The 10,641-nt window shown below is 47.5% G+C and overlaps 2 protein-coding genes across 2 annotated transcripts; both read left to right on the top strand.

Moving 5' to 3' along the window:
- Nucleotides 1-209: 209 nt before the first annotated feature.
- Nucleotides 210-4,147, top strand: si:ch211-199f5.1 (protocadherin-8). The gene is made up of 3 exons (XM_061089230.1): nt 210-2,678; nt 2,792-2,990; nt 3,834-4,147. The coding sequence occupies exons 1-3, from the start codon at nt 210-212 to the stop codon at nt 4,145-4,147; spliced, it is 2,982 nt and encodes a 993-aa protein (XP_060945213.1).
- Nucleotides 4,148-5,730: 1,583 nt separating this feature from the next.
- cnmd (chondromodulin) lies at nt 5,731-8,994 on the top strand. The gene is made up of 7 exons (XM_061088024.1): nt 5,731-5,802; nt 5,971-6,108; nt 6,613-6,753; nt 6,879-6,992; nt 7,094-7,247; nt 8,011-8,204; nt 8,767-8,994. Exons 1-7 carry the CDS (start codon nt 5,731-5,733, stop codon nt 8,992-8,994), a joined length of 1,041 nt encoding a protein of 346 aa, XP_060944007.1.
- The last annotated feature ends 1,647 nt before the right edge of the window (nt 8,995-10,641 follow it).

Raw genomic sequence — 10,641 nt, 5'->3', positions numbered from 1 at the left:
AGGGATTGGCCACACTCGGTCTCATTAGCATGAGGAGCCGTATAAACCCCCGCCGCGGCAGAATTGGGAGCTGTGTCGGAGGCGAGGCAACAAGCGTGTCTGACTGGCTGCGCGCAAAAAGGAGCGAGTAACTTTCACTTCCAGCACATCTCACTCGGTACAGGCGGGGGCTGCATGGAGAGCCAGAGGTCTCGTCGGCTGCGCACACAATGAGGCTGCCCACCGAGGGGGAGATCAGCGCGAAGATGATGATGCGGGGGAGATTTATAACTTATTGGTACCGGTGGATTATCATGTTTTCCATCCATCAGTTTTTATTCGCCTCGGTGGCACAGAGCGACGGGAATACTATCCGCTACCAGACCAACGAGGAGGACGCGCCGGGCACGGTCATTGGAAACCTGGCCAAGGACATGTCCTTGACTCCGTCTCACTCCTCCAAGACCAATTTTAGGATGATGAAACAATTCAACGACTCGTTCATCCGGGTGCGGGAGAGCGACGGGCAGCTCACCGTGGTGGAGCGCATCGACCGGGAGCGGATGTGCAGACACACTCCACAGTGCCTCATCACTTTTGACGTGGTGAATTTCTCCAAAGAGCGCTACAAATTGATCCACGTCGAGGTGGAGGTGAAGGACATCAACGACAACTCCCCGGAGTTCCCGAGCCGGGAGTCCATCGTGGAGATCTCGGAGAACGCCGCGGTGGGGTCCCGGGTTCCTCTGGACCCAGCCGCGGACGCAGACGTGGGGTCAAACTACATCCAAAGCTACCAGATCTCCGTCAACAGTCACTTCACCATTGACGTGCTCCTGAGAGCGGATGGGGTTAAATATGCGGAATTGGTGCTAATGAAGGAGCTAGACAGGGAGACGCAGGCGGCGTACACCGTGGAGCTGGTGGCCACGGACGGCGGGAACCCGCACAGATCCGGGTCAACAAAGATCAACATCAGAGTGACGGACTTTAACGACAACAGCCCCGTGTTCGACCAGAACAGCTTCTCGGTGAGTTTGCCCGAGGACGCGCCGGTGGGCACGGTCATCCTGAGCCTGAACGCCGTGGACGCGGACGAGGGTTCGAACGGGGAGGTGGTCTACGGGTTCGGGAAACAGGTATCCCGAGAGATCCGAGAACTTTTCCACGTGGACAGCGCGTCGGGCCGCCTGACGCTCCGGAGCCCCGTGGACTTCGAGGACAAGCGCACCTACGAGCTGGACGTGCAGGCGTCCGACCTGGGCTCCAACCCGAGCCCGTCCGTGTGCAAAATCATCATCCACGTCACCGACGTCAACGACAATGCCCCGGAGATCAGCATCACCCCCATGACCTCCGTCACCACGGGGGTCGCGCACATCAGCGAGGCGGCGGAGCGGGACAGCCTGGTGGCGCTGATCAGCACCTTGGACAGGGACTCGGGGGTGAACAGCCAGGTCCACTGCACCCTGTTCGGACACGACCACTTCAAGCTGCGCCAGGCCTACGAGGACAGCTACATGATCGTGACCGCGGCCGTGCTGGACCGGGAGAGGATCAGCGAGTACAACTTGACCGTCATGGCCGAGGACTTCGGGTCCCCGCCGCTGAGGAGGATCACCCAGTACACCATCCGGCTCACCGACGTGAACGACAACGCCCCTCACTTTGCCAAGGCTGTGTACGAAGTGGCCGTGGTGGAGAACAACGCTCCGGGCGCGTACATCACCACGGTGGAGGCCGGCGACGCGGATCTGGGCAACAACGGCAAAATCACCTACAGGCTGGTGGACAGCGTCATCATGGGCTCCCCGGTGAACACCTTCGTGTCTCTGAACTCGGTGTCTGGCTCCATATACGCGCTGAGGAGCTTTAATTACGAGGTGATGAAAGTGCTGGACGTGCACATCCAGGCCAGCGACGGGGGGTCACCACAGCTGCAGAGCACAGCTGTGGTCCGGCTAAAGATAGTTGATCAAAATGACAACCAGCCCTCCATCATCGCGCCGGCGCTTTACAAAGGCTCCGCCGAGGTTTTCCTGCCCAAAGACGCACCTGCGGGTTATGTGGTCACCCAGATAAAGGCCACAGATGCAGATGAGGGCATAAACGCACAGCTGTCCTTTAGAATCTCAGAGGGGGGGCACCTGGGCTTCTCCATCAACAAGGAGACAGGGAAGGTGCACGTGAGCAGACAGCTGACATATGATCTCACAGACAATGTCAAAGTCACAGTGGCGGTCAGTGACAGTGGCTCCCCGGCACTCACCTCCTCAGCCATTATACACTTGAGCTTTATAGAAGGGAGCCTCCCCAGCTTGCCTTCCTTCGCCCCCAATGGTGGCGAGGAGCCCTTTGAATGGGACATGTCCATAGCCATCATCATTGTGCTGGCAGGGAGCTGCTCTCTCCTCCTGCTGGCTATCGTTCTCATTACAACCATTTGCAGCCGCAGGAGGAAAGAGACCAGGGAGAGGGGGTGCGAGGATAAAGAAGACATGCCCGACGTGGAGCAAGTGGAGAGCGGGCACATCGATTCAGTGATTGCCAACCACAAAGGGAAAGTGTTTGATGCCCATCCATTTCCAGAGCCGCCGCAGTTGGCCAACAGCAACACAACAGACACAGGCTGCGAAGATGGCAGGCAGACAGCAGGCATCTTTGAGTCCAACAGCAGGGTGGCGGAGGGGAAATTAAAGGTACGTTTGTTATTATTCTTTTTTCAGAGATATTTCACAGTTTGTCACATTCTGCAGTCGAGTTTTTGCAGTTTGACTCACAAATCTCTGCAACTTTCTGTCCGTGCTAGCAGGGTTATTCGACGCTGCCAGGATATGGGAAGGAAACCGTCAGGCCCATAACGATATGGAAGGGTAATTCCTTCACGACAATCTCAGCAAGAGATCCTCACATCAGCGGCAAGGACAGCGGGAAAGGAGACAGCGACTTCAACGACAGCGACTCGGACCTGAGTGCAGACGTGCACAAGAAAGAGTCGCCGCCGATGAACAGTGAGTATCACAAAAGCACAATCATTTGAAATAGGAATTCAGACGGAGCCAAATGAAAGTATGGGAAAGATTAAATCTAAGCCACACACTCAACAGATTACATCCCGTCGCATTATGACTAGGGATGGGGGAAAAAATCAATTCAGTTACAAATTGCGATTCTTGAGAATGACGATTTTAAATCGATATGCTGCCTCCCAAATCGATTTTTTAAAACATATTTATTGGTTTATACCGGGGGGGGATATATTGGGGGAGCAACATCACCCCAGAGCATGTTGACCAGCTCTTGTTTTTGCACAAGAATCTAAACATACCCAAGCACTAGCTTTGCATCGCCTACATGCAAACAACAATGGCCTACTTCTTGTTTATTTCAAAGTTTATATTTTAAGTAAACTTTTATTCATTCTATTTAATTTACCTTTTATGTATTGTTTAAAAGGGGCATACATTTCTTAATCTGTCAGTTTGTGTGCAGTTGACAGGGGCTATACAATAATAGGGAACATTTTTATTTATTTTCTCTATTGGCTGCCCGGCAGTCATTAAGTTAATGTTAATATTTGAAATAAAACTGGTAAAGCTCTAAGTGAATTTGACTGTGTTGTATTTGAAGGAATGATTCAACATTTTCCCATGGTCCAGTATTTAAAAAAAAAAAATAACCAAAAGAAATCCCAGGAAATCGTAATATCGAATCGCAATACTTACAGAATCGTAATACCCACAGAAATCGCAATACATATCGTATCGCCACCTAAGTATCGTGATAGTATCGTATCGGGAGGTCCCTGCCGATTCCCGTCCCTAATTATGACTGATTTGGTGGTTTCCCTCCAGGTCTCTGGGCGTGCACGAGCGAGTGCAAAGTGCTGGGACACTCGGACCGCTGCTGGAGCCCCTCGGCCACGAGGCCCAACACCAGCCTGGCCTGCGCGCCGCACCTGTCCACGTTCTCCAAGACGGCTTCGCTCCCCCGGGACAGCAGGAGGGAGAACTACTACCCGGCCCACTTGAACAAACCCACCGGGCTGCAGAGCGTGTACGAAAAAGTCCAACACCAGGAATTTGATTACATCCTCGTCGGTCCGCAGACCCCGGCCAGGATACAGGAAGCGGATGAGATATCGATTCCGGAGTATGCGAACTCTTAAAAAGAAAGAAAAAAAAAACGGAACTCTTTATACTGTACAGTACTTTTATCTTAACTGACTCTGTGTTGGATTGTTGCAGTGTTTTGTAGTTTGTCATGTGTCCTTTGGCTCATGTAAGACTGTTCATTTTCTCATGTGTAATATGCAAGATTTTGTACATTAATAATATATTTTTCATAATGATTCAGTGTAAAGACAAATTTTATTATGACTTTTCAAGAGCATGCATTATTATTATTTAAGGGGCATGACCTATATGGACACTGAGGCTGAATGGGGCCTTTCTCTCTGCAGTGGAAAACAATCAATATGAAGGATTACCATGTTTATGGTAGATTTTGTCACATTGTTACACAAATAAACGGCTTAAATTAAAGCTGGTTGTTTTGCTTTCCAACAACAGTTTAGTTATCTGGGCTTACACGGATTCAAATGTTATCGGACTGTCTTGAGGAAATGCTCACAAAGGACACAGCCTAACCTCAATTAGCCAAGTGAATGCATTTAATTTGCCTTAAAGGCTTACGAGCCACAGTAAATCAAATGGTGCCTCACAGCTAAATTGATAGCAAGCATAAGTCAATGTCATATTCCGCTCGTGGGGCACAATGCTGTTACTGTGTCGCCTCAATTTGCATGCAAATACTACATTTCTGATCAAATGCTGTTACAATTACATATTTCAAAGGTCAAAGAATCCCTTCACCTTTTCTGATTGCCTCGCGGCTCTGCAATTATCCCAAAGAAATGCGGTTCAATCTGTTTCCAAGCAACAGCAGCGTGGCACGTTTGAATATGTTTTCTCTCAGTGTTTCTTCCTTTTATGTGATGATAAGGACCAAGAAACCTTGACCACAAAACTAGGATTCCTCACATTTTCAAATCAGGAACTACACAATTAAAGTTATTTGTGTGTGTGTGTGTGTGTGTGTGTGTGTGTGTGTGTGTGTGTGTGTGTGTGTGTGTGTGTGTGTGTGTGTGTGTGTGTGTGTGTGTGTGTGTGTGTGTGTGTGTGTGTGTGTGTGTGTGTGTGTGTGTGTGTGTGTGTGTGTGTGTGTGTGTGTAAATATGTGTGATTTTGCAAGTCAGTACAGCACTGTAAGAATATGAAGACACATCGGTTCTGCAGATGAGTTTGACTACTGGTAGTGCAATGCTCATTACTACTGACACCTGTAACCAGCACAGGAAATCCTAATACTCCTTATTCATTTCTGCAAGTCATCATGATTGACATTTAACTATTTGAGGTTAGAAAGGTAAAAAGTGTTAAAATGCTTCTCAGGTTAGTCAACAATCTTTAACCCAACCGGTGGCGTCACTGCCTTTAAAACACGACGCCAGCCAATCTGCGCTGAGTCCTGATTTGATCCAAAGCTCTGGTGTTAGTTTGCTACCACAGGATGGCCGCCTCGCCTCAGGCAACCTGCACCTACAGGTAACATTCAGACGAAGAATTTAGCTCAAAGAATTTATATCAACTGCACGTCATTCACACTCAGGCGTCACATAGTCCTCCCGTCGAATAGCCCGATTCTCCAAAGAGAGGTAACAGTACCAGAGAGGAGATTATAGAGGCCAGCATGGGAGAGACTGTGGAGAAAGTCCATAATACCACTCATGGATACGGCTGTTTTGAACACTGCACTCCTCTGGTAAGACAGGCCTATTGAGCTTTTTTTATTTTAAATCCAAATGTAATTGGCATCCATGACATGTAGCACACTCTCAAATGTTGAGGCTTCCTGGAGTTTTTTACTTTTATCCTGGATGCTGTTTCGCTGGGTGTGATTTCTTCCTTCTGCTCACTGTGAAACTTTAAGGGACACAGCACATCCAGCACCTCTGCTCCGGTCAGTCGCCTCCTGAGATGTGGAGCCGCGGTTCTCATCGTCGGTGCCGTGTTGCTGCTGTGTGCGTCCGTGGCTGCTCTCTACCTGTGGAAAGTCAGAGATAAAAATGTGAGTGGCGACCAAGGACTGTGCTGCAGTTTCATGGTGCAATAACAGATATTGGAAAAGGGAAAAGCCAGGATGTTATTGGTGAGAAATTGTCATAAGAGATATTCAGGCCAGAGATTCCCTGTAAATAACTAACAAAATGCCGGATTACACTTTAATTAAATCTACAATACATATACACATACAATTCATACATTTTCTCTCACTCCATTCTGTAAGAATTATGTCTATCTGTGTCCTAATGAGCTCACCTGTAGGGCAAACCCCCCCCCCCCCATCAAGGTCTGCAATAGCATCTCCTGTGGTGCTTCACTCAAATTCTCAGTGGGCTAATGCAGGATTTCTGTTGGAGACAAAACATCAAAAACACAGAGCAGGGGAATAAGCAGTGTAAAGCACTTTGTTTTTTTTCTTCTGTATCTCACGTCTTTTGTGTTTTCTCCAGTGTGATTTACATAACTCCGCTAATCAGTCATTTTAACATTCCACTGTGATTGCTGCCAGGTTTATAATGTGCGTTACAGCATGAACATCAATGGGGAGGTGAGGGAGGGCTCGGTGGAAATTGATTCCGACAACAACCTGGAGAGATTCAAAACTGGGAGCGGCGCCGGGGAAGCGGTGGAGATTCACGACTTTCAAATAGTGAGTGAGTTTTGTCCTTGTTCTCTCTTCCCGGGGTTTAGTTCAGCGGAGATTTCTCCTGTGTGCTCGGGGAAAAATAAATAAATAGAAGCTGTCAGTGTAAACATCTCTGTGATTCGGTGCAGGGGATTACTGGAATTCGCTTCTTCCGAGGTGACAAGTGCTACATTAAATCTCAAATCAAAGCCAACCTCCCACACGTGGGAGCGAACAACAAAGAGACGCTAATGCTCGACCTGGTACGTACACAGCGCTCCTTAAACACTGCAAACTGGAGACACTCGGGCTGCTGTCAACACTGATTTCTATGATATTATCTGTTTTTTTTTCCTCTTTGCAGATGGATGAATTAACGCCAGTGAGGTTTGACGAGGGGTTCCTGGTTTGGGTGGCAGGAGACCAGCCGCTGACCGACACCAGTTTTCTGAGCAACAAGATTCTGGCTCTTTGTGGGGAACTTCCAATTTACTGGCTCCAACCTGCTTTCCCCAAAGGTCGTCTTCTCTTCATCTTTCGCTTTTTTCCATTCATTCCATCACACACGCTGTATAGAAAAAACATCCTGCTACCACGCATCATACATATCTTCATATGTTAGTCTTTTTTTAGATTTCCCTGCTTCTATCAATCAATCAATCAATCAATCAATCAATCAATCAAGTTTTATTTGTATAGCCCACATTCACAAATAACAATTCGTCTCATAGGGCTTTAACATGGTGTGACATCCTCTGTCCTTAACCCTCAACAAGAGTAAGGAAAAACTACTAAAAACCCTTTTAACAGGTAAAAATATGTAGAAACCTCAGAGAGAGCCACATGTGAGGGATCCCTCTGCCAGGACGGACAGAAGTGCAATAGATGTCAAGTGTAGGAAAACATCATCGGGATTAAAGTTTTTTAGCAGCATCGATGAGGGTAAACATTTTTGAAGGATAACTTCAATACTATATGTCAAGTAGTCCTGCTGCAATCATAGTCTCTGACACAGTCTTGCCTGAGAAGTTTGTGAAACACCTGAACATCTCAAACATTATGAACTACATTTAGAGTCGTGCACCCAAAAGAAGGCAGCAGTCGTCTATTAAAAAAGAATGATCTTGAAATATGCAAGAGTGCCTGATATCACTGCTGCTGATTGAATTATTCAGGACGCCTGAGACAGACCCAGCTATGTGGGATTGAGCTCTGAGGACATGCATGTCGTCTTGTGGATGTTGACCCAATACTCTTCGCCTCTCGTGGCCGCCGTAACAGATGGGGAAAGGAGAAAGAGAGACACGCAGCGAGCCAAGCGGCAGTTTAGCGTGGAGGAGTTGGAGGCGCCTACTGAGGCGAGGGACCCGGTGAGTCACGCTGAGGTCGACGCCCCCAGAGTCGGGGAAGGAGAGGAGGAGGAGGGGGCTCAGTCGACGGCAGGGTCGGCGTACAATCCTGAAAACCCCTATCATGTGAGTAGCGAGTTTGTCAACAACGCTGTTTGTGATAAACAAGACTCCAGAGCTGGTAAACTGATTAACTATCAAGAGGGGGAAAAATGGCCTGAAGCAACCCCTGAAGAAACATTAATTTAAGAAGTTAAGTTTCCCTCGGTTTTGTCAACACTTTTTACAGATGAATACATAAAATCCTCAAGGAGCCAGCCTTGTTAAAAAATGCATTCTCACAGAAATAGAAGTTCACCGGGTGAAAACGGGCTCAGCTGGATTCATTCCTCAGGTCAGCGGGGTGGGTTTTTCACCGGTGCTGCTGTTTGGGGAGGTGTCGTGTATGTAACTGTAATCACAGATCACCGGGGGTAACAGCCGCCGTTCCAAGTTGACAAACTCGTGAACCAAAGTGAAAATTCCCAGCGGTTATTAAAATTCATGTTGCCTGAGAGAGCCGGAGTCACGTGTTTTTTAGAGGATGAGAAGTTGTTTTTTTTGACATTTGAATTGCTAATGTGAGTTCAAGTTTAAAAAAGAAAAAAGACTACTCTTCAAAAATTAACTTTGCTTTCAAAAACTGCAGCGCAGCGGAGCGGCCGGAGAGGAGGGCGCCGTGACCTTTGACTCCATGCTGGACCACCAGGGGATCTGCTGCTCGGCTTGCCAACGCAGCTACACTCACTGTCAGAGGATCTGCGAGCCTCTGCGTGGCCACTGGCCTTGGCCTTACCACTACAGAGGGTGCCAGGTAGCCTGCCGAGTCATTATGCCTTGTCGCTGGTGGGTGGCTCGCATCTTAGGTGTTGTGTGAGGAGAAACACGCCACATCTCTGAGGCAGCCTTGCTTCTTTATTTTCCCTCCCGAAGATGAAAAGGAAATATCTCTGCATTCACAGCTTTGATGCGGTTATTTATTTTCCGGCTTTGACTGGAAACACCGTCAGCGCTGCACCTGTTACGTGAATGTATGATTATCTGTGCTCTAATCCAGGCTGTGCAACATATCTCACACATAGCTGTTACACATAAACAGGTGCTTTCTCTTTGTAGGCTCGCACGGCTGCTTTGCATAGCTACAGTAAAACCGGAACACATAAATGACATATTCCTATTTGCAGCAACACGCTCACAAATGATTCATTTTTCCGCATCTTGTAATACGACGGCTTAATGCACTGTAGTGTGTTTAATGGAGGGTGTGGGACTGGGTCCAAGCGCTCGGCAGATCATGTACCTCTTCTGACTGAATAGGCTTCAATAAATTCTAATTACAGTATATGCCGGCTTTGATGTAGCTTATTTGGTGTGTGTGTGCGTATTTGTGCATCTGTGTGTTTGTTGTTTAGGTGTTACTCAGGTTGTGTGGACCTGAATCTGTTTACACCCTCACATTATGGGGTCTTGTCTTTGCCACGTGGGAGAAAAAGCAAGCCCCCTGCCTGCAGGACATGAATCGTTAAATGTCAAAGTAATAGGTTAATGGTTAGAAATGCATGTAGGTTAGGGTTGGATTAGGTCTCTGAGAAATGTCCTCTGAAGTCATGAAGACCCAGTGTGTGTGTGTGAGAGTGTGTGTGCGTGTGCATCGCATGTTGTTTCCATGGTTCCACAGGGTGCTTTTCTGATAAAACTGAAGTGACAGCAATGGTTGCCATAACTTACATTCACAGCTCAGAATCAGTTTGAGGGCAATGCAATTTGTGCACACTGTCATCTGCATTGATGTAATGTGAGATGAGTGTCACGGCAATGATGGAAAATATTTCCACAAAAGTGACATTTTTATTAAATAAATAAATCAATGGTTGTTTTTTTTTCCTCTATGAAAAGAGGAGGTGGGGGGACGATGCTTCCGAATAACACGATCACAGAGACGGGCTTTTTCCTTTTCTATTTTTTTATTTCCCTCACACAGCTGCTATTGGGACTTGTGGCATAGCCATTCTGAAAACCTCAAAATCAAAAGAAATCAGATTACTATCTCCAAAAGCCATATGCCAACTTTCTAAATAATTGAAAGGAGCCATGTTGCGATCAAGACGATTTCACAGGGGGAGATCCAGGCACATCAAATTACAACAGATGTGAAATTGCACCATATCTGCCACTAAAACCACATTGAAACACACAAAGAGATGCTTGTCTCTTTGCTTGGAGATCTTCCCTGGTTTTTCATGGGGGTAGAGGTGCTTATCACATCGGCAGTGCTGATAAGACGGCCTCTGTGCTTCCGTAGGCTATATAATATTAATCCCTCTCCCACGTCTGCAGATGCACTTAAAGGAAGGTGACAAGCATGACATATCCAGGACCTCCTGATGGCTCATGCTCTGGAGTGCAGCCGCTAAAAGAGCCCCAAGTACCCTCAAGTGATGTAAATTTGCAGGGGGAGTCCAATTTCCATCACAGCGCTGTCACTGCCATGGTCATTAAACTAAATCATCCCGCTGTGTGTCAC

This window comes from Limanda limanda, chromosome 16 (genome assembly GCF_963576545.1).
Source record: "Limanda limanda chromosome 16, fLimLim1.1, whole genome shotgun sequence".
Lineage (NCBI taxonomy): Eukaryota > Metazoa > Chordata > Actinopteri > Pleuronectiformes > Pleuronectidae > Limanda > Limanda limanda.
The sequence above is the reverse complement of the archived record's forward strand: the minus strand, read 5'-3'. Positions and strand labels throughout refer to the sequence as shown.